Genomic DNA, 24,134 nt, shown 5'->3' on the forward strand with positions numbered 1-24,134 from the left:
CCAGAAGGAACTTATTAAGATTTATAATGCAAAATGTGTCTCTGCAGCTGTTTACGGGACTGGGGTCTGGGCGCCAGTTGACCTGCTTCCCATTCAAAAAGTAGAAAATTATTTTTTTTAATATATTTTATCCATCCCAAATGGTACCTCAACATACATATGTCATGCGGAGCTGGGCCTCACTTTTATTTCCGATTTGATTGAACCTGAGCCTGTGCTGTTATGGCACTGACTCTGGACAAAAGAAGAGGCAAAATTAAACAGAGATATACTCTTGGATGTCCTGAGTTTGGACGGGGCCCTGAGGATCCCATGGTTAAATTACATTTGTAACTTTCTACAACATCTTGGCCACCCAGAGTATTTTACTAATCCTAGCTCCATTGGGGACATAACTAGGAAGGATCTAAAAAGAATGGCCTTATCTATGTTGGATACTATCAGATTGACATCTGATATAGTAAAGCCCACTGTCCTACACAATCAGACAATTTTAATTACTTTTAACATTCTAAACTATCTTAATATCTAGCGTTTATAGGAGGGCTTTTTTCCTGAAAAAGGTTCTTAGTTTAAGGAAACAAATCCTGTCTCTTGTTGGCAGAGGCATACACCCTATCCAAGTAAGGTTCACAACCCTAGTTGTGTTAAGTCAGATGGCCACCTCAAATTAGCCTGTGCTCACCCTCTGGTAGCATGGCACAGAGCAGTTAGTCTTCACTTAGGAGGCAACGTGTAAGCATTTATTTAACACTTAAAACAGTAACACAGTGAAAACAACACACACAAAATAATCCAATCCACACCAGGTGAGGAAACTAGAGCTTAAATTAATGAACAAACCTAGATCAAAACAACAAAACTCCAATAAGTAGAACCAGAGTAATGAATTTTTAAAAACTGAAATGTTGTGCTTAAAAGCATAAAGCTCCAACCAGGGACATCTGGTCGTACTTGACCAGGCTTATTCCAAACATTCCAGGCCGACCACAATGAAGCATGAGTTGGATACAGGGACCAACCTTGTACTGTTGAAAAAGTACCTTGGTTGCCACTTCGGCGGGCGGGATGCGAGGAGCAGAAGAGGCGATGCTTCATCGTCAATCAGGCTGGATGTAGGCGATGCATCAGTTCCGAAGCACGCAATCCATGATGCATCATTGGTAGCTTCCTTGTGATGTTGGTGATGTGTTGTCATCGAGCCCCGCAGTCGATAATGTGATTTCCTCGAAGGAGGCAATGCGTCGGTGCTGGATGAGTTGATGTTGGCAGTTCGGGCTGGACTATTCCCATAAGGCACAGGGTCAGACTGATTTGCATATAGCCGTGTCTGAACTGGGGTGGCTGAGTGAACTAAAGAATGGTGATGGATTAAACCCAGATCAGTTGACTGGGGGTGAGTGTTTGATTTGTTCAAACGCTCCGTCCATCATCCCCTTTTGTATCGCTTTGTTCGCCCTAAGTGTGGCAGGGTATACTCAGACGTGAGTCCCTTGTTCACTTGGCCACTGGATTCAAGATAGCCTGGCTGATGAGGATTATGAATCCGAAACCAGTCCCAGGATGCTTGTTTCCGGTCCAGGGAAGACATGGCTTGGCAGTTCGGGCTGGACTGTTCCCATAAGGCACAGGGTCAGACTGATTTGCATATAGCCATGTCTGAACTGGGGTGGCTGAGTGAACTAAAGAATGGAGATGGATTAAACCCAGATCAGTTGACTGGGGGTGAGTGTTTGATTTGTTCAAACGCTCCGTCCATCATCCCCTTTTGTATCGCTTTGTTTGCCCTAAGTGTGGCAGGGTATACTCAGACGTGAGTTCCTTGTTCACTTGGCCACTGGATTCAAGATAGCCTGGCTGATGAGGATTATGAATCCGAAACCGGTCCCAGGATGCTTGTTTCCGGTCCAGGGAAGACATGGCTTGGCAGTTCGGGCTGGACTGTTCCCATAAGGCACAGGGTCAGACTGATTTGCATATAGCCATGGGTCTGAACTGGGGTGGCTGAGTGAACTAAAGAATGGTGATAGATTAAACCCAGATCAGTTGACTGGGGTGATGTTTGATTTGTTCAAACGCTCCGTCCATCATCCCCTTTTGTATCGCTTTGTTCGCCCTAAGTGTGGCAGGGTATACTCAGACGTGAGTCCCTTGTTCACTTGGCCACTGGATTCAAGATAGCCTGGCTGATGAGGATTATGAATCCGAAACCAGTCCCAGGATGCTTGTTTCCGGTCCAGGGAAGACATGGCTTGGCAGTTCGGGCTGGACTGTTCCCATAAGGCACATGGTCAGACTGATTTGCATATAGCCATGTCTGAACTGGGGTGGCTGAGTGAACTAAAGAATGGTGATGGATTAAACCCAGATCAGTTGACTGGGGGTGAGTGTTTGATTTGTTCAAACGCTCCGTCCATCATCCCCTTTTGTATCGCTTTGTTCGCCCTAAGTGTGGCAGGGTATACTCAGACGTGAGTCCCTTGTTCACTTGGCCACTGGATTCAAGATAGCCTGGCTGATGAGGATTATGAATCCGAAACCGGTCCCAGGATGCTTGTTTCCGGTCCAGGGAAGACATGGCTTGGCAGTTCGGGCTGGACTGTTCCCATAAGGCACAGGGTCAGACTGATTTGCATATAGCCATGTCTGAACTGGGGTGGCTGAGTGAACTAAAGAATGGTGATGGATTAAACCCAGATCAGTTGACTGGGGGTGAGTGTTTGATTTGTTCAAACGCTCCGTCCATCATCCCCTTTTGTATCGTTGAGTTGATGTTGCAGCCAAAACTCAGCAAACTCAATTCAAAGGGCCCAGGTCTAGATTGGCACCACTTGGCAGGGTAAATAACAGTTGACAGAATCCAGAAGTTACAGCACAGTTGATTGAACTCTTTAATATCCCTGAGACTTCAAAAATGTTGGCAAGCCCTCGTAGTCACCTAGGTTCTGGGGATGTAGAGATGCATGTCCAGTCCTTCTCACTCCCAGGCAAGGAGGGCAGCAGGCAGCAGGACAGGTACAGCAAAGCAGGACTCCAGCAGAGTGACAGTCCTTTCAGCAGCACAGCAGTCCTTCTTGGCAGAATGTCTTCAGGCCCAGCAGTGTACTGGAGTGGTAGTGTTTAAGGACCAGTGCTTATACCCACTTGTGCCTTTGAAGTGGGAGAGAGAGACTACAAAGAGAGGTCTTTGAAGTGCACAAAACTGCTACCCTTCCAGCCTTGGCACCAGACTCACTACAGGGGGGTATAAATTATTTGTGTGGGGACAGGCACAGCCAATTCAGGTGTAAGTGTCAGCTCATCCCTCCTATCCGTTCCAAGATGACCCGTCAGGAAGTTAATGGCAATCCTGCACGCTTAAGCTCCCTATGTGTGTGGCTGTCTAGAGGGAATGAACAAAGAACAGCTGTCACCCATTCCAGGCGTGTCTTCAGAGACACGAAGAGGCACAGAATGGTTAAAGTAAGATAATGCCAATTTTCTTAAAAGTGGAATTTTAAGACTTGCTACTTAAAATTCAACTTTACCATAAGTTGTGAATTTAGATTATGAGTCCAGAGTCACGAAACCTGAAATGTCTCTCTTTTCCCAATTGGATATTACACTTATAAAATTAAACGAGGCAATCCCAATGTTTACCTATGGGAGAGATAGGCTTTGCAGTAGTGAAAAAGGAATTTAATAGTTCGTCAATACCTGAACATGTAAAACTAAACAGTAAATGTCCAACCTTTTAAATACACTGCACCCTGCTCTTAGGGCTGCCCAGGGCCTATCTTAGGGGTGACTTATATGTTTCAAAAAGGAAGGTTTGGCCCTGACATGAGGATTAACTTGCCAGGTCGACTTGGCTGATTAAAACTACACATACATGTTCTGCAATGGCAGGCCTAAGACGTGTTTAAAGGCTACTTAAGTGGATGGCACAATCAGTGGGGCAACCACACTAGTAGCATTTGATTTACAGGCTACGGGCACATATAATGCACTACAGACTTACAAATAAATTGGCCAGTGTTACCATGTTTTAGGTAAAGAGCATATGCACTTTAGCACTGGTAAAATGCCCAGAGTCCTAAAGCCAGCAAAAATGAAATCAGCAAAACAGAAGGTCAGGAAGCAAATTTCAAGGGAAACCACGCTAAGTATGCCAAGTTTGACAATTAAGCTGGAATAGTGCACTGGGGAATCAACCATCAGAATGCTGCTTCTATTGGAGCACATTATCCACTCAGCATTCCAGGCTTTTTTTAATCACGTTGATGAGGAAGACATTTGAGAATCTACATAAAATGTTAGCTTTCTGGAGTACTAACCAAAACGTCTATGACAAAATGAAACTCCTCGTGTTATTCAATTACCACAGTCTACTTAAAAGGAAATACTTACAGGTTTACAGCTCCAATTCCAGCAACATGAACTCCAGAAGAAGCTCACTTTTGCCACGAATATATGGGGCATATTATCAAGGGGGTTTATCTCCGCTTTTTTGGCTTTAAAAGCCAAGAAAGCGGAGATAAAATTATCTCCCTATTACCTAGCTCGACAGCTAGTAGGAGATAGCGACCATCTTGGGCCCCACTTTTCAGTGATATTTATCACTAATTACATGCAAAGTGGACGTGCCAAGATGTTAGCGACTGGAAACAGTCGCTAACATCGCTATCCCCTATTGTATGTATAAATTGTTTTGTAACGCGCACTGTTACTTGGGAGTATCCTGGCGCGATCGGAAGGAGCAAAAGGGAAACATACAAGGATCAGCTTATGTCACACTTCTAAACAGATGAGTTTTTAAATTTTTCTTGAACTGGGCTACACATTGGCTGGAGCGCAGATGAAAGGGAAGGGCGTTCCATGCTCGAGCCGCTACTACTGGAATGGATTGGCCACCTAACCTGGTTCGTTTGAACCGGGGAAGTGTCATTTTAAACAATGAAGATGACCTAAGTACACTTGTAGGGGCATAGAGGGAAAATCTCTTCCTCAGATAGACCGGACCTTGGTTGTGAGTGGCTCTAAATGAGAGTACTAGAGCTTTAAAGAGAATGCGTTGTGGTACTGGGAGCCAGTGGAAGTTAGACATATGCGACCGAACGCTCTTCCATCTCGGAACATTAAAAAGGAGGCAAACAGCGGCATTCTGAATCACTGACAGACGCTTACCCAAGTAAGCAGGAATGCCGCAGAACAAAGCGTTCGCATAGTCTAGCCTTGCTAAAATGAGTGCTCGGGCAACAGTCTCCCTAGCCTCTCTAGGAAGCAGTGGAAGAAATTTTCTAAGCATTCTTAAAATAGCAAAGCAAGTCCCGGTTAGCTTTTTGATATGGTCCTCAAATCTTAGATCCTCCCCAAACCAGATCCCAAGATTTTTCGCAGGGCCACCCATTGCCTTAGGACAGGGAATATTCGGGGGCCACAATGAGTTCCTGAAGCTGAGAGGAAAGGAACCAAAAAAGAGGACCTCTGATTTATCCTCATTACATTTTAACTGAGCCAAGGTTAGCCAGAGAAAGACTGCTCATAGGCAGAGCTGGACCGTTGCAGTGTCCAGATGATCGTCTGGCCAGGTAAAGAGCAGCTGTGTATCATCAGCATACCCTATGATCTTAGCCCCATACTGTTCCGCTAGATAAATCAGGGGAGTGATGTAAATGTTGAACAGTAGGGGGCTAAGAGTAGATCCCTGTGGGACCCCAGTAAGGAGCGGTCTGGGCTCAGAGGCATGAGGCGGCATCCAGACCTGTTGTGTCCTGTCAGAGAGAAACGAGGATAACCAGGCAAGGACACCGCCACCAATGCCGATTGTTGATAGCCTGGCGGTAAGGAGCTCATGGGGAACAGTGTCGAAGGCGGCAGAGAGATCCAATAAGATCAGGACCGCTCTGCCGCCCCCATCTAGACACTCCCGAATTGACTCCGTTATCTCTACCAGCGCCGTCTCCGTACAGTAGGCCACCCTAAAGCCTGACTGGGCTGGATGTAGAGCATTCGAGGTTTCCACAAAACTTTCCAATAGGCGGAAGACTACTTTCTCACAAATTTTGGCTAGAGCAGGCAAAAGGGAAATAGGCCGGTAGTTTCCGGGAACAGTAGCATCAAGGCCTGGTTTCTTCAGAAGCGGCAGTAGCTTTGCCTGCTTCCATTTAACAGGGACCACAGCCGACGAGAGAGAAAGATTCACAATCTGGGTAACATCCCCACAGACAATACTGGCCACCTCCGAAAGTACCCGGGCAGGGCAGGGATCGGAGGGAGAGCCCGATTTAAGGGACCGGAGAAGAGGCAAGATATCACAGTCAGCCACCAACGAGAAGTTAGTGAGCTGCTGGGTATCAGAATGGTATAGCCTACTAGAGGAGCCACTCCCCACACTATCAGCCGGTAGCGCAGAGAGCAGGTCCTGCTGAATCTTAGCTATTTTGTCTATGAAGAAATTAGACAAATCTTCGCACCATTCCGCAGAAGATGGGAGCATGGTGGCTTCTGCAGCTGGGGATACGAAACTTTTAACAATGGAAAAAATTTCTCTGCTGTTATTTTCCGCTTTAGCAATTCTCCCCGCATAATAAAGCCCTTTGGCAGTTTTGATAGCGGCATGATAGTTTTTTTGGGCCGTGCGCAGGGCAGCCTTTGCGTCAGAACCATACCCACGCCTCCAAACTCGTTCAAGCTTTTTACAACCCAGTTTTAACTCCCTCAGCTCTGGTGAAAACCAGGGCTGAGAGGGGCTGTGTCGCAACCGAGGTACCGTGGCGTGTTTAATGGACGCCTCCGCTGCCTGCAGCACTCTCCCATTAAAATCATCAACCGCTTTATTCAGCTCAGGGGTGAGTTTCGTGTAAGTTTTTAATAATTCCTGGCCAAACACAGCCAGGCTGATTTTCTGTGGATGGCTAACGGGGAGCGCCAGGCCTGATCTGCCTACGTTTTCCACTTCCCAAGAGAATCTAACGAGGGCATGATCCGACCAGGAAACCTTTTCTACGCCTAGTCCCGTAATGGGAAAATTGGAACACACTATGTCTAAGAGATGGCCTCCGATATGAGTCGGAGACATCACCCATTGTTTGAGCTGTGACATATCCAAAACTTCCCCCAATCTGCGCGTTTCCACAGAATCAGTGACATCTACATAAATGTTGAAATCACCGACCAGAAGGAATTTGGGATAGCTCAAGGCCCGTGGCATTATACAATCCACCAGCGTCTCAATGAAGTGGCTGGCGTGACCTGGGGGCCTATAGATCAGAGACCCCCCAAAGTAAAGTGGGGATTAATGAAGAGGGGAAAAAGAAGAACTTCGCCTTCTACCCCCGCCGCTAATTGCTCATAGGAAAAATGCCACTCTTCCTTAAAGATCACCGCCAGCCCCCCCCCCCTCTACCTAGAGGTCTGTCCGCTCTAGCAATTTTAAAGCCTCTGGGCACAGCAAGTTCGATGGACGGGGCACACGAATCAGTGAGCCACGTCTCTGTGATAAAAAGGAGCTCGAGTTGACCATCCGCCAGTACATCGAAAATGTCATCTGTATGGTTCACCATAGATCTGGCATTAATTAGGCCAGCCCTAATAATTGTATGGCCTGGGCCCGCAGCTAAGCGCGAGGATAGGGAAGATTGAGGGAGAAAGCTGCACTTTGGACACATTGCCATGACACAGTCTGGTCGCATCCGCGAACAGCCGCCTTGTAAGGGGGAAAACAACTTTAAAAGATCACCCCGAGAATAAGTAATCCTATGAGGCCCGGGTTGACCTTGAGAAAGAGGGACAGGATGGCAGGCCCTGGGCCCGTCCGAGGCACGGCACGGACGGGCACAGACGGGCCCTCCTTTGGCGCTCCTTCGGCGCGACGGTGGCGCGCCCGCTGCGCGAGACCGCTGCGCGTTCTAGGGGGCATCGCTATTTGAGGCCCACGCCCCTCCCCGAGCTGGACCGCTAACTCGAGTCCAGTAGGGGTCCGGGCTTTCCAAGATGGCGCCCGACCTGTCCCTCCACACAATCGGCACAGGCAAGCCGCGGTGGACCGGGGCACAGGGGGACCGAGAAGCAGCACACAAGTAATTTTAAAAAGCTTTGCAATTAATGAACAGCACAACACAATTATTAAATCAATTGGGTGATAAAAAGCTTATTCATTTTTAAAAGGGTTAAAAAAGGCTAATGAGACTATACTGCGCAGAGTGGGAGAGCAGAAGAGAATCACTCGCAGTCTGCTCGCCTCTTCCCGAGCGATATCGCAAGGCACTGCCACCACCTTGTTCAAACGACCAACTTATGGAGATATTCGCGCTAAGCGCGAATATCTCCAAAAGCTAACACCTGCCCTGAGCAGTTCTTAGCCATGTTATCCAATGGGAGGTGGATAACATAGCTAAGAGCATTAGCTCGGTAATGCATGAATATCGCTGACTTTTCAGCGATATTCATGCATTGCGGCAGATTTTTATCGCATTTGCGATAAACCTTGGTAATACCAAGGTTTATTTGCGATAAAAATTGCCGCAGCTTAGCGGTAAATTTTTGCCTCTAACCAAGCAAGAGCGATAATTATTGCTATTGCTTGGTAATATGCCCCATAGAATGCTAGCCGTGTAGTAGTTGTTCATTAGAATTCTGTGGTGAAAATACAGTATAACACTGGGGAATCAACTGACAGACTGATGCTGCTGTTGCAAGTATGTTTTACTCCATAGGTCAAATTGGGTCCCCCATGGATGAGAAAAATGTGTGATTTTATAAAATGAAATTCTCATTTTACCTTTTGGACCTTTAACCAAATTTTTCATGAGAAAACCATGAGAAAAATAGTTTTCTGTCCAAAGATCATAACATCTCGGACAGGATCCCCATTTCTCAGAAGGTGAAATTATCTTAGAGCTCATCGCAATTTCAAAAATTAGCATGACGCTACCAGAAAATGATATATGTTATAACTAAAATCTGTTATCACCCCTTCTAAATGCACCTTTCTACGACCCCTAACCAGGAATGTGCTACAAAGAACGCACTTCAATAGGACAAATCACCAAATATATCAAAGAGGTACGCTTGTTGTAACCCTATACCAAAATATATACCATTTTAAAGCCAATTTAGGGTTACATTGACAATAACAATAGCAACATAATCCTTGTGTCCTGTGACTCCCACAGTCAATAACTCCCTCGGGATGCTCTTCCCTTTGGCTAAGGATGATTAATCATTAAAAATGTAAATTATTACTGCAGGTTCATATTACAATAGTGACTGCTTGATCCTGATCTTGACTTTCCCGGGTGCAGATATAGAAATTATGAGTAACAGAAAGGTAGAGTCTACAGAACAGAAACATTTTAATACTAACATCTACTATGTACTGTACATACGACAGAGTGAATTGTCTTCACAAGCTGAAACATTAGGGCCTTCCTATTAGTTTACTAGTAATCCCAATTTGGATGATAACAGATACCGGGGATATCATGATTACAATACAATTGGTACTCTACAAATCCAGAGCATTGCACTCCTGCTAATAGGAGGTGGAGTCCCGGGGTGAAATGCTGAGTAAAACGAAAAGCTATGGAATCTCTACTGAAATTTCTACAGCATTTTCTCCATCTTTAGAGGACCCTGGTGGTCCCACAGTAAATAACTGATAACTTGCGTCCTCTCCATCCGGAGTAAATGAAGCCCAGTATCAGTAGCTTCAGAGGGACAGAGGGGGGCATATTATCAACAAATAGCGATATTTATTGCTAAGTAGGGTTAGAGACAATTTTTTTATCGCTAAGTATCGCTAAGCATCGCCTATTTTTATCGCTTAGGAACCTTGCTATTATCAAGGTTTATCTCCTAAGCGATAAAAATCGGCCGAAATGCATGAATATCGTTGAAAAGTCAGCGATATTCATGCATTATCGAGCTAATGCTCTTAGCCATGTTATCCACCTCCCATTGGATAACATGGCTAAGAACTGCTCAGGGGCAGGTGTTAGCTTTTGGAGATATTCGCGCTTAGCGCGAATATCTCCAAAAGTTGGTAATAGGAGATAGCGATGTTAGCGACTGTTTCCAGTCGCTAACATCTTGGCACGCCCACTTTGCATGTCATTAGTGATAAATATCACTGACATGCAAAGTGGGGCCCAAGATGGTCGCTATCTCCTACTAGCTGTCGCTAACTGGTGTTAGCGACAGCTTGGTAATAGGGAGATCATTTTATCTCCGCTTTCTTGGCTTTTAAAGCCAAAAAAGCGGAGATAAACCCCCTTGATAATATGCCCCAGAGTTACCAGGCATAACTACTGGAACCTTGTACTAAGGCCAAGGTGTCATTATTATTCGTCTACAATAGCTTTCTATAAACCTAAAGGCTGAAAAACCTCTATTGGCAAACTACAGACTTATTGAACTAAGGTCAATCTAATGGGCTATTCTACTGTTGCAGGGATCTGCAAAACAGAAAACATTTCCACGACTGTAAGAAAAAATGTACCTTGATGTGAAAACTATAATGGGCTTCATTAACCTAAACAGTTTAGCATTTTCCCCTACATCACAGAATAAATAACAAATTACATCACATGACAAAAATATTAATAACATAACACATTAAAGCTCAATACAGAGGATAGTGCCTCCTTAGATATGGAGGGACTTCCATACCAAATGGCTTCAGAATGGCACACTGATCTATAAAGAGCACCGGATGGAGTTATTGCTGCATTAGTATCCATAATTAGGACATTAAAGTTTTTCTTAGGTTTAACATCATAACATTTATATCTCTTTAATTGAAGCTTTTTAGAGTAAAATACTTTTCTTCTAAAGAGTTACAAGGACTAGTTGTTGCCACATTTGACAGACATGTTAAGTAAAAAAAAACGAGTGAGAATAGAAAACTCTTTATCCAAAATAAAACAACCCTAAAAAGTATAACATATCATTCTCTTGTAGAGAGTAGTGTAATCCTAAGAGAAATGCGCATGATGGAGTATCTAATTTTTTTAGCTAAAAGAAAGATTACGCACCTGTGTTTCTGTATTCTGCTCCCACAGGTTTTTGACAGATCTAAAAAATACAAGTGGGTGTCATTTTTATGCACAGAATGAACAAATTATTTTTGCTTTTCTCCCCTACCCCTTTGGCTAGTGCATTCTATTTCCAGGAAAGGAATTTATCATGGCTTATTGAATCAACAGACACTGGTGGTAACTTTGTTTTCAATTGTAATTTAGAAGTGCAAAAATAATATTGAAATTATATATCCAGTAGCTGACTGGAGACTGTCTTTTGGAAAACTCTGCTACACTAGCAAGAGGTGCCGTGCCTATTTCACAATTTAGTAGGTTTTCTGGTGGGCCTGCCATGCCACATTCAATAGAGATCTATACCTTAAAATAACTCAGTGCTTGGCTTTCCATCTTTTTATGCAGGCAATACATGGCAGCAATCATTTTAATTAAATGTGACGGAATAAAAGTAGTATTCAGGAGAAGTAGAAATTGAGCAGCCCATATGGCAATCTCAGACTTAAAAATCAATATCTAGTAAAACAATAAATCCATGTTTTTGTCTCAAGTAGCAAGGATTGAAAGTCCTTCCTACTTGCGAGCTAAAACTGTGATTGACAACATTAATGATTTTAAAACATTTTGAAAAGAAAAGGTTGGAGCTTTAAAATATGCTAGCCAGTGCCTTTACAAGGGATGGAAAATGTTTTGACTTTGTTTGCAAAATAGGGTGAAGTTGGGAAAGTTCATCCTCTTGAAAGCCAGACTAACGTTTCTTACTTTAAGCATGTCAAAGGCAGAACATTCTGTGGTAGGAAATTTCTGATGTCTGTGTGGCAGGTAACTCTCCCCATCCCGTCATGAGTGGTGGGAAAGAGCAGACAAGAATGGGTAGTGTGGTTCAGTGTGGTGTCGCTGTAGCTTTCGTCTTCATGGTGAGACCACAACCTTGTGGTCATTATTTGTTCAGGGAATTGATTCAAAGAGGAAGGATTAGAGAGTAGAAGAATAAGCATATTCTATCAGTGTACAGTAGTTTTCAAAAACAATAAATATTGATGAATCCTATTTCTGATTGAAACCCAATGTAAATAGTCCAAATCCACAAGCTTTCTTTGTGTCACTGCAGTTGTAACACTATGTAGTAGATTTTTAATTTGCATTAAAAATGCAGATATGAATTTGTACATGATAAATATATAAACACTGAAGAACCTCTAATTTCCTGTACCGGCTCTTTACAGAAATTAAATTTGATGCAAGGGCGTAGCCTGGGTGCTTGAGATGGCGAACACGTGAGCTCGGAGCTCCGCACCTGCCCACTGATCATCCGGTGAAATCAATGGCAGTCGGGACCTGGGCGTGCACCGAAACGAGACAGGAGACTGATGTAGAAGGGGGGCTGGTCTTGGTAGGTCTTTAGACTCGAAAAAACTGAAGCATAGCTGAAATCCGAGCGGTGGTCCAGACAGGGAGCTCCCAAGATGGCGGATTGATGTCGGAGGCCCACGGCAAGAGACGAGCAGCACGGAGGCTTTTGAGGCCAAAGTCAGGACCTAGTGTCCCCCTGCTGATGAACCGATCTTGAAATGGGCGAGAACCTGGGAGCCCGCCCAAGTTCAATGACTGCGGCGGAGATCCCAGGAATGAAGCGGGTATACATTGGAAGCACTGAGGCGGTAAGGAGCAGGGCGGGGCTCACGACTGGGGCCCAGACCAGGGCTTGGGAAGCTCAGCGCTGACTCCGCTGGTGGAGTGAGTAACTCAGGCAACCTGTTAGAACTTTGCAGAATAAGCATGGGAGCAGCCCCCTGCCATCCGGAAATGGGGCCCTGGGTCCCAGCCGGGATCCCCCAGAACAGGAGGCCAGTCAGCGGTAGGGACGTGACCTAGTGGCAGTGACTGAACACCAGGAGTAGCTGCCTGCAGAGGGGGCCCCTAGGCGCGGGGGCTAACTGGTGAGCCTTGCTGGACCTGGAATTGAAGCCCACCACAGGTGGATGCCTAGGGCTTGGTCACGAATGCAGGAGCGGGAGAATCCTGGTCCCAGACCTGAGGGGATAGACAAGCAAGAGTTGAAGCACCCTAGTCCCTGGGGGTAAGAGAGATTGAGGACAGCCCCTTGAGGAGAGTAGTGCGGAAGGCTTACACACCTACTTCAGCAATGGCCACAAAGGAGGCCTGGAGCCGGAACGGGCCAAAGGATGAAGGATGAAGTGGTGGGATTGGCAGCCGGCTGATACAGTGCTTGGGCCAAACATGCAAGCACTACACAGTATTGAAGAGCAGCACCACAGCAGAAGAATCTCTCCTGCGTGCTTTATCGGATCTGCATATTCCCCAGCATAATGGGTGAACCCAGAGACTGACAAGTGGGGGCCGTACATGATCAGGACGACAGTACCCAGGAACAATCACAGATGGCCCCTGAGGAACCGGTGTAGCAGCAGCTGAGTAAGATACTGGAGGCCATTTCTGACTCATAAGCCACCCTGCATCAAAACATCAACACCATAGTGGTGGGACTGCGCCTACTACTGGAGAAACACAAGAAGCTGTCAGAGAGGGTGAAAGAAACAGAGACCAACATTACAGAAATAGTACCAGCACAGAGATCTCTGGAATCGCAGATGGGGGCCCTCACGGACAGAGTGTGTGTGTGCTGGAGCGGAGAGCTGAAGATGCAGAAGGGCGCAAAAGGAGGAATAACATCAAAGTCCTGGGCCTGACGGAAGGAGTGGAGGGCAACAACTTAATGACCTTCTTGGAACAGAACTGTGGTGGCGCATAAAGGCCTGTCAACTTTCTATACCCTCGAGAAAGCCCACTGAGTGCCGGCCAGACCTCTGGCCCCTGGAAGGCGTCTGCGGTCAGGCTTCTTCATTTTAAGGATAACGACGTCTTATTGCTGACTATTTCACCTCCACAATTTGTAACGCATCTAATAGTTCCAGATGCATCTTTAATATTCTGAACAGTCTCACCAGCCCTGACTGCTCCAGGAATGAAATAGCTCATTCTCAAGAACTTTGTGAGGACTTGGCTAGCTTCTTCCAGGAAAAGATCCAGCGGATCATTGATGATCTTGCAAGTGGTCAGCTGGCAGCTGGGAATACCGGTTCTGAGGTTAGGAGCATGAGTGCCCCTGCGAGGGAGGAGTCGAAGGGTGTGGATAACGGCCAGGGATGGCAGGACTCTGAAACTCTGTCGGAGTTCTTACCGTTATCAGTGGAGGACTTCAGTCGCCTGGCACAGGGTATCTCCTCCGGTTCACCCTTGGATCCAGTACCACATAAGATCTGGAAGGAGTATGAGGATGAACTCTTCCCCACCCTTCGCCAGATCTGTAATCAGTCTCTAGTGAGTGGTGTTGTTCCCAGACAATGGAAACAAGCCCTAGTGTCCCCTTTATTGAAAAAAACATCTCTTGACCCTGAATGTTCCATAAACTACAGACCAATTTCTCTACTGCCGTTCCCATCTAAAATTGTGGAACGTACTATTGCCATCACTTTCCACGCACCTAGAAAAACACAATTGGCTAGAAGAGACTCAATTTGGCTTTCGGCCGGCTCACGGGACGGAGACTGCCTTGGTTACCGTTATGGACGAGCTTCAGAGGCGGGCAGACAGGGGGCAGGCAGCAGCTCTGATCCTGCTTGACCTGTCTGCCGCCTTTGATACGGTAAACCACAAAATCCTATTCGAGAGACTTAGTGAGGCCGGGGTGAGAGGCTGAGCCCTACGTTGGTTTCGCTCTTTTCTGCAGGATAGACAGCATGCAGTGTCCCTCCCTCCGTTCCAATCCGCCTTTTCTACTGTGTTACATGGTGTACCTCAGGTATCGGCAATCGGTCCTATTTTATTTAATATTTACTTAAAACCTCTGATTGCGGTCATTAAGTCTCATAATATTGATATTGTGAATTACGCAGATGATACTCAGATGATCCTCTCCTTTGATGGTGAGGACTCAACGTCTGTGGAGGCATTTCACAATTGCCTGCAGGACACGGCCCGCTGGCTCCAGGCCAATTCCTTACAATTTAACGCAGGCAAGACAGAGGTGATCGTGTGTGCTGCAAACAGGATCCCTTATCTCCTGCCTGGCAATTTCTGGCCTCCAGGATTTTCGACCTCAGTCCGGCCACAAAAAACTGTCTGTAACCTGGGTATCACGTTTGATAGCAAGCTTACCTTGGAAGCCCAGGTGACAAAAACAACAGCTTCCTGTTTCACGATTATTAGGTCCCTCTGTAAAATGTTCCCGTTACTACCTTCTCAGGCGCGCACTCAGGGGGCAAGATGTACCATCCTCAGTAGGCTTGACTACTGCAACGCTCTCCTGCTGGATTCCCCCAACTTTCTGTTGGATAGACTACAAAGGATCCAGTCAGCAGCAGCCAGACTAGTTTTAGGGCTGCCTAGAAGGTCCTCCGCTTCGGCAGCTCTGGCAAAACTTCACTGGCTCCCATTGAGAGAGAGAGTGCATTTTAAATCTCTCTGCCTGGTCTTTAAAGCCCTTCATGGGATTGGTCCTATGATCTTGCGTAAAACATTTGATTGGTACACCCCTTCTAGACCGCTTCGCTCGTCTTCGGCTAGACTGGTAAAGGTGCCTAGATTTAGGAAAGTCAGGTCAGGGGGTAGATCCTTTGGAGTGGCAGCCGCTAGACTGTGGAACAGTCTTCCCTGGGAGATCAGGCAAATCAGGGAACTTCTCCCCTTCAGGAGGCGCGTAAAAACTAAGCCTGGGCGTAGTTTGCATAGCAGCACTACACTAGCTTCACGTAGTACACTTTAAACTTTGCATAGTACACATAGTTTGCGTAGCGTAGCTGATGACACTGTGTACTTGTCTGTAGTGTGCTACAGTTGTAAAATAGTTGCAAAAAGCTTCCTGTACATGACCAGATATGATAAAATAATTTTTTCTATCTTTCCATGCTAAAGTGCATATAGTACTTTCACAATAGAGAAAATGAAAAATTGGCAAGCAGTGGGAGATGTGATGATTTTGGGATCCTCCCTAACCTAGGGAGAGTACCAAACAGATGCCTTGAAAACAAAAAAGCACATCTTATTGAACGATTTAGTTGTGGTCCCATCCTGTTAGGACAAACCCAAACACAGTTATTGGCAAAAAAAAATTCCCAACCAAAGGCCCTGCAAAGCATTATGGGATGAAATTAGCAGTGGGCAGTGAATATTATATAGTACACAATATCAAAAGAATTCTACAAAGAGCTGCAGTTTGACTGGTCATCCCTAGATGTGCCTCACGAGTCAAATGCAAATGCTTGATGAAAGGATTTCAATGGTTTTGTATTTGACTCGTGAGGGACATCTAGGGACGACCAGTGGAACTGCAGCTTGATGTAAGAATAATTTCAATGCTTTGCATTTGACTTGTGAGGGACATCTAGGGATGACCAGTGGAACTGCAGCTCTTTGTAGAATTATTTTGATATTGGATACTATAATATTCACTGCCACTGCTAATCTTGTCCCATAATGCTTTGCAGGGCCTTTGGTTGGGATTGTTTTTTTAACATAACTGTGCTTGGGGTGGTCCTAAAATGATGGGATCACCACTGAAGTTCAACAAAATGTGCTTTTTGTTTATGCTCTTTGAGTTCAAGGCATTTGCTTGGTGCTCCCCCTATGTTAGGGGGGACCCCAAAATCATCAGCTCTCTCATTACCTAGTGTTTTCATCGTAAAAGTTTATTGTTGTGAATTGATTATAAGCTGTTAATTCCTTCGGCGCTGATGACGAGCATCAGTTGCGCCTCTTGCACGCAGATGACGAACTGAGTTCGTCACGTAGCAGATGACGAACTGAGTTCGTCACGTAACACGGCTTTTGAAAAAAGCTGCGTAGCGCAAAAATAGCTGCGGTTAAGCATGTAAAATTGCTTTTTCAAAGCATCTGTGAATATTGTTCATTTAGATGCTACGCTATGTATTAAGCACAGTTTTGGTACTGTACTACGTGCAATTTGCAAAGTGCGAACAGTACAAACTTTGCATGCTCCGTCAGCGTAGCGAAGTTTTAAGCCCAAGCTTAGTAAACACCTGGCTATTCCCCAAGAATTAGCTGACCGGTCTCTGTTCTCTGTCTCATCTCTGCCTTTGAGCTGGTTAGCGCCAGATTGCCTGCAAAGTGATAGTGCGCTCTATAAATTGAATAAATAAATAAATAAATTGCCAAAAGCATGTGCTGACGGCCCTTATATCATGGACAACAGCAAAATCTCCATCTTTCCAGATTATACGCTGGAAATACAGAGGAAACGGGCCTCGTTTTTGGAAGTCAAGGGGGTATTGAGAGATGAAGGCCTCTGGTACTCTCTGACATTTCCCACCCATTTGCGTATTATCCTTGATGGGAAAACACATTACTGCGACAACCCAAGCCAACATGATTTAAGACTATAACAAGTACAACTTGGAGCTTGGGAAACGCTCCAATAGGTGGTCCCATCGGGGAACCACAACCTACCTCATTGTAAACTGAAAAGGAGAAAGCAGAGGCGATACAGCCTGTGGTGGCACACATGCTGGACAGAAGATCCCCCAGAGGCTGAGGCCAGCTCCGTGAGGGAAACTAAGGAGAATGACTTGGGCACCTCCCGCAGTGACAGGTAAAATTGCCAGTGGTGACCCCAACGACGTCCGACAAGATCATCTAAAGAGGGGGGAGATCTGCGGTGATAGCGGATCCCTGGAGTGATGAGGAACTGCTAGCGGACGATCCAGGTCCTAGGCTGGCCTACGTAGCATGGGTCCAGCACTCCAAGTACGGTTTGTTCACCATGAACTAAGTCATTATCTTGCCACACCCCGCTGAGAGACTTGCTAGGTTTGGGCCTCATCTAGTACGTAATGTTTCACATAGTGTTTGGGCGGCTGACCATTTTCGGACTGCCCCGGGGTTGGGGGTCCAATTGTTGGATTATTTTTTTTATTTTGCAGAAGAGGGTGGTTGTGCATGAATAAGGGAACTGGGAGGAAGGGTGATCCTCCGAGGTGGCTGATTGGTTATGCCCTACAGAAATGGCAAACGAACACAACACCCTATGGTTCTTAACGGGGAACATACGAGGGATGGGGTTGATTGCTAAGCGGTACAAAGTTTACTTATACCGGAGGTGTAGAGATATACACATAGCCTTTCTCAAAGAGACTTTTTCGAACAAGGAGGAGGCGGGAAAGCTGCGATGACTGTGGAAGGGGCAGGTCTTTTTCGACCACCTCCTCAGCCTTTGCTAAGCGGGTGTTTATTTGGATTAAACCTGGGGCCCCCTTTGCTCCTGCACACATGTCACTCGATACAGAGGGATGGTATGCCCTGATCGCAGGGAGATTAGTGGGACAGGAAGTGACATTGGGTAATATCCATGCGCCTAACCAAGTTCAGGTTGGTTTCCTTGAGTCCCTTTCAGCCACAAAGGCTTCCTACTTAAATGGTCATAATCTTGGGGGGAGACATTAACTCTGTTGCGGATATTGCAAATGACCACTCACATCCCCCGCTGCTGGGAGCGCAACTGCTTGGCAAGGCAGCAGTGTTTTGAAACTGGATATCCCACTGGGGCCTCGAGGACACCTGGAAGTTGCAACACAATAGAGACAGGGAGTTCTTTTTCTCACCTGTCCACCAGGTACACACTAGACTCAACACCTTCCTCTGCACACCGGCCTTCAACAGCTCACACACACTGAATACCTGGGGCGTACACTGTCACAACATAGCCCACTGCTAATGACGCATTAACTCACATGGAGGCAACCCCGATTCCCTCATGAAAATTAACACCTTCGGCACTGGAGGACGCCCCTTTTAGAGCTTTGATGCACAAGCTTACTGAAACATACTTTCCCATTAATTCCCACACAGCATCCTCTGTTCAATTGGAGTGGGGGGCGTTCAAGGTGGTAGTAAGGGGCCACTGCATTGGGCATGCAATTGGGGCACACAGGGAACTCTGTCAGGAGATTCTAGACCTAGAGGGAAAAATACGTAGATTAGATAACGCTCGGGGAACTGATGACACTATCCCGCTTAACTTTGCAGGACACGCGCGCAAGCTACAACGAAGCACTGGGCCGACTGAAATGTTATAGCCATATGGAATACCTGGACTAGGCACAGAGAGAGGAAGGGAATGCTGGTCGACTACTAGCTAGGTTAATTAAGCCAAGGTTGTGGGGAGCACCAATCACACAACTTAGGTTAGATACAGGAGATATAATATACGGCCCTGACGCAATTAATGACTCCTTTCATGCATACTATGAAAAACTGTATGGAGCTCCGGCAGTGGTCCACTCATCTGGCATTAGAGAATTTTAGACCCCTTACCGCTCCACTCTGTAGATCCTTTAGTACAGGAAGAGTTAGGAGACCAGATAAACTAAGGAAATCAAAGCTCCCATCTAGGCCTTGGCTCCCAGGCAAAACGCCGGGGGCAGACGGCCTCCTGGCAGAATTTTATCAACATTTTGCCTATGCGCTATTGCTGCAATTAGCCAGGTTGTATGCTGAGTCATTTGAGCACAGAGAATTACTCAATTCCACCCAAACTGCACTCGTGATCCCCATTCCAAAGATCAAAGGGGCATATTATCAAGGGGGTTTATCTCCGCTTTTTTGGCTTTAAAAGCCAAGAAAGCGGAGATAAAATTATCTCCCTATTACCTAGCTGTCGCTAACACCAGTTAGCGACAGCTAGTAGGAGATAGCGACCATCTCGGGCCCCACTTTGCATGTCAGTGATATTTATCACTAATGACATGCAAAGTGGGCGTGCCAAGATGTTAGCGACTGGAAACAGTCGCTAACATCGCTATCTCCTATTACCAACTTTTGGAGATATTCGAATATCTCCAAAAGCTAACACCTGCCCTGAGCAGTTTTAGCCATGTTATCCAATGGGAGGTGGATAACATGGCTAAGAGCATTAGCTCGGTAATGCATGAATATCGCTGACTTTTGCATTGCGGCCGTTTTTTATCGCATTTGCGATAAACCTTGGTAATACCAAGGTTTATCTGCGATAAAAATCGCCGCAGCTCAGCTGTAAAATGTTGTCTCTAACCAAGCAATAGCGATAATTATCGCTATAGCTTGGTAATATGCCCCAAGGTGACAAATGGTAGGGTGGTGGATTTTAGACCTCTCTCCATGCTTAATTTAGACTTTAAAATCTTAAGTAAGGTGTCAGAGGGTAGGTTACTCCCTCACATGAGATCCCCAATCCATCATGACCAGAATGGATTAATTCCCTCTCGCAGCACCTCCTATAACGTCCACAGAATTTACTCCATCCTCTATCATGCGGACGCTCCAACCAAACAACAGGCAGCGGTTTTGTCAATTGACTTAGAAAAAGCTTTTGACACGGTTAGTTGGAAATACCTGTTTGCCGTAATGCTGCATATGGGTCTTGGAGAGGACTGGGTTTGGTTGGTGCGGCTTCTCTACACTTTGCCCACAGCAAGGGTTAAAACGAGCCAAACAATTTCTAAGCAATATAAGGTCTCCCGAGAGACCCGGTAGAGGTGCCCCATTTCACCCCTCCTATTCGCCCTAGTGATAGAGCCATTTGCTAAGAGGATCCGCTTGGGATGCAATGGTATAGGATTACACATAGGGAGAAAACAACATAATATCTCCCTGTATGCGGACGACCTATTGATCTACTTGGAGGAGACGGTCACGGCTGTGCAAATACTAGACGGCTTTGCGCAGTTCTCAGGCCTTCGCGTCAGCAAAGCCAAGACATATATATTTCCTGTGGCAGGTCCGTTGCCCAGGCCTGAGGCCTTGATGGCTGAAATACTCTAGGCCCAGAGTTCATTCAAATACCTGGGAATATATGTCTTCCGCTCCATGGAGGACCTGAAAGAAGGGAACCTGAATCGGGCACTGTGCTCTCTCCGATACTGTGTGCACTTTTGACGCACACTACAATTGCTTATCTTGGCCTGGGTCTCACTATCCAAAATGGCTATGCTGCCCTGACTGTTGTACTTCTTTGTCAACCTCACGGTCTTGATGTCATGTAGTTGGTTTTGGAGGCAAACGAGGAAGGCACATGCCTGGCAAACCTGGAGTTTCGCTCTATTCTACTGATGGCAAAATTGATGATACCAACAATGCCTCCCCCATACTGCTCATTGCTGTAACGTATGGCCTTGCAGGCCTGGAAAAAGGTGCCAGAGTAAATCATAGCAACCCCTTAATTACACGCCCATGTTACCCCTGGTGGGCCTGCCACAAAGCGACCCTCTCACAGTATTTACAAGCGAGCAGCTAGCTCACTGGTCTGAGGCGGGGCTGGACAATGTTCGGGATTGCTACCTGGATAAAAAATGTATTTAAAGAGTTGGTGGATAGCTGCGGGCTTTCCCCAGGGCAGTTTCTGCAATACAAGGCCCTGATTCACACTTTTGTTCGGCTGTGGGATGGGGGGAGGGAGGAACCAGAGACACACCTAGTGCTGCATGCCTTATTCACCATCGGCACAGCGGGACACCTGGCTAAATGGTTTTATGCCACACTAATAACAGCGTCCTTCGGCCCCCTGAGCGGGCTACGGGCAAAGTGGAAAAGAATAGAGGGCAGGGAACTCACCTACACGGAGTGGCGCAAGACCCTGAAGATTTCTCGGAACACGCACCTAAAGTATATCCAATATATCCAATTCAACTATATACACATGCCTTACATGTCGCCTCATCACCTTAATGAGACTTATGGGGGGGGAGGGGGGGTTAATCCGACAATGACCCAGGTGTACACACCCAGACACGGGTTTTGGACTTATGACTTGGGACAGTCAGTGTTTGGGCCCATACTGTGAGGGTGTACTTGCCAAGATCAAATGCGCATTGGGCCCCCACGGTGCAGGTGTGTTTGCTGGGCCTCTTCCCTCGGCTACCAAAGCACAAGTTTGAGAACAGATTGATAAATCTAGTACTAGGACTCGCCAAGCGCGGAAAAGCGATGGAATGGAAGTCAACAAGGGGGCCCCAGATTGAAACCTTGAACAGAGATGTCATCACAAGGGCAGGGGCAGAGGGCAGTGTACTAAGCTGGGAAATGGCCAACGGAATGAGGAAGCACCCAATTGCTGAGCAATGGCAAGCGGCGATGGTGTCCTGGGAAAAGCCAGAGGGCACGATTAGTGAGGAGGAACGATTGGGTTAAGTGGGCCAATATGGAGGCTCTGAACACAATAGCCCCCTACTTCCCCAGGGAGACCATGGGATTGAAGTGAGTTGGATGTGCCCCCAGATTGCTGAACTGCAGGGGAACTGATAAACAGGAGAACAGGAATGGGGTGCAGCGGGCAATCCTTCTCTGACCCACTGATGGGCTACCTATGATAAGACCCTCCTAATGGTCTCTAAGAGAAGATTACTCATAACACCATTCTGCAAAAGTGTATGGTTTGTTTCAAGTATATAAAATAGTAAATGTGTTAAATATGTACGGTATGCTTGTATTTACAACCGATGTTGAAGGCTACCCGCCTCAATGGTGTCTCAAAAAAATAGAAAGTGGAGCTGATACCAGATAGCACAGTTATGTAATAGAGATTCAAACATTTTACTGGATTGTCATTTCTTCCTAATATGTATTGTACTTGATGTTGAGTTAAGCAGGAAAGAATCAGAAAAGACAACTGCTAACAATGAAAAAAAAACATAGCATTGGAAAAACACCTTTGTAATGATTTTACATGTGATAATATAAACAAAATGCCAATGTTGTATCCTGCGGCATTTGAAAGAGGCAAGGTATGGTAAGAAGTATTCTTCATGTCGTTAACCAGAGTTCCCTAAGACAAGAACAGGGTCTAAATGATTGAAAAGAATGAATTTAACAATCAATCTGATCCTGCCTGGAAAGCTTACCTTCTCCCACACAAAGCTTTCAGATCTCTGGAAATCCGTGGACACTAGGACAAAGCAATGTTTTATCATACATATTAGTTACAGGTTTAAAGTGATATATGCTTAAAATGATATCCTGAAAGTAAAAAAAAAATCTGGGAAAAAACAGTACTTAGATAAGGCCTTATCTTTTGATTTTTTATACTCTAAAATTAATGGATTTTAAAAAGGTGTGGGAACAAAAGTGCACACTGTGCAAAGATTGGGCTACATTTCCAAAATGATTACATGAAAAAAGTTATGTTATATATTGATTGTGTCTACAAGTAGGGAAGTCCAAATACAGTTCTTAAAGAACACAAGCACTCAAGGTTTTCACAATTACAAGTTTTAATGAATCAAATTCCAGTTTTAGCATGTGATTTCATCTTGTGTAGAAATCATGAATCTAACTGCGACTTTGACCTTTCAGAAAGTTAAACTCTGCACATTTTCTTGTGTATCAAGTAAAAATGATGCATGCCACAATTGGTCCTCACAGATGACAAGAATAAGCTAACTCACTTAACATAACCTAAGGCAATACAACTATGTCTTCCCCCCAAACAAGAGTGGGATAAATATAGAACCAGCAGAGGGAATGGTGTAAATAGTCACATCACTCAAAACACTACAATCAAATGTGAAAAAAGTCCAACCTTATGTGGAATCAACAATATACATACATTAATCAAATACAAAGATTGCTCCAAAGATGTGCAGCAGAGTGCTCAGAAAAAAAGTGCTTGTGCATAAGTTCATAGAAAAAGAAAAAATAACAAAGCATATTAAAATTTTATTTAGAATCAAGCCTGTCTGTGCATCTTCCTATATCCTTACAATGTTGTTACACTACATAGAGACAATTGCTCAGATTGGTATTGCCTCGCAGTAAAAAATCTATTCCATCCAGGTTGTAATGTTTTGTCGATGTTTCCACGATGAAAGCTAGGGAATGGCCAGTAAGGACCTAAAATGTTGCTCTTCAACAGGACAAGATGGTAAGATAAGAGCAACCCAGGTTCTTGCACACACCATTAAAGCCTTTAATTCCAGAAATGTTAAGTAAATTGTGTAAATTCCAAATATAGTTGTCATTTTTTCATATTTTGATTATAGTATTTTGTGTGATGTAACCTTTTTACACTCTTCCTTGTATTTTCCCCACTCTTGTTATTTATGGGGGGGATAG

At 45.4% G+C, this 24,134-nt stretch overlaps 1 protein-coding gene across 1 annotated transcript in view; it reads right to left on the minus strand.

Annotated features, from left to right (window-relative positions):
- The window catches only part of LOC144800484 (vitamin D3 hydroxylase-associated protein-like), a 257,769-nt gene that overhangs the window by 30,803 nt on the left and 202,832 nt on the right, over nucleotides 1-24,134 (minus strand). The window contains exons 11-12 of the mRNA XM_078671683.1: nucleotides 22,925-22,968; nucleotides 11,016-11,055 (exon numbers count right to left, since the gene is read on the minus strand). Coding sequence (XP_078527809.1) covers nucleotides 11,016-11,055; nucleotides 22,925-22,968 — 84 coding nt within the window. The remainder of the gene's footprint in view (nucleotides 1-11,015; nucleotides 11,056-22,924; nucleotides 22,969-24,134) is intronic.

Source organism: Lissotriton helveticus, chromosome 1_2, assembly GCF_964261635.1.
Source record: "Lissotriton helveticus chromosome 1_2, aLisHel1.1, whole genome shotgun sequence".
Lineage (NCBI taxonomy): Eukaryota > Metazoa > Chordata > Amphibia > Caudata > Salamandridae > Lissotriton > Lissotriton helveticus.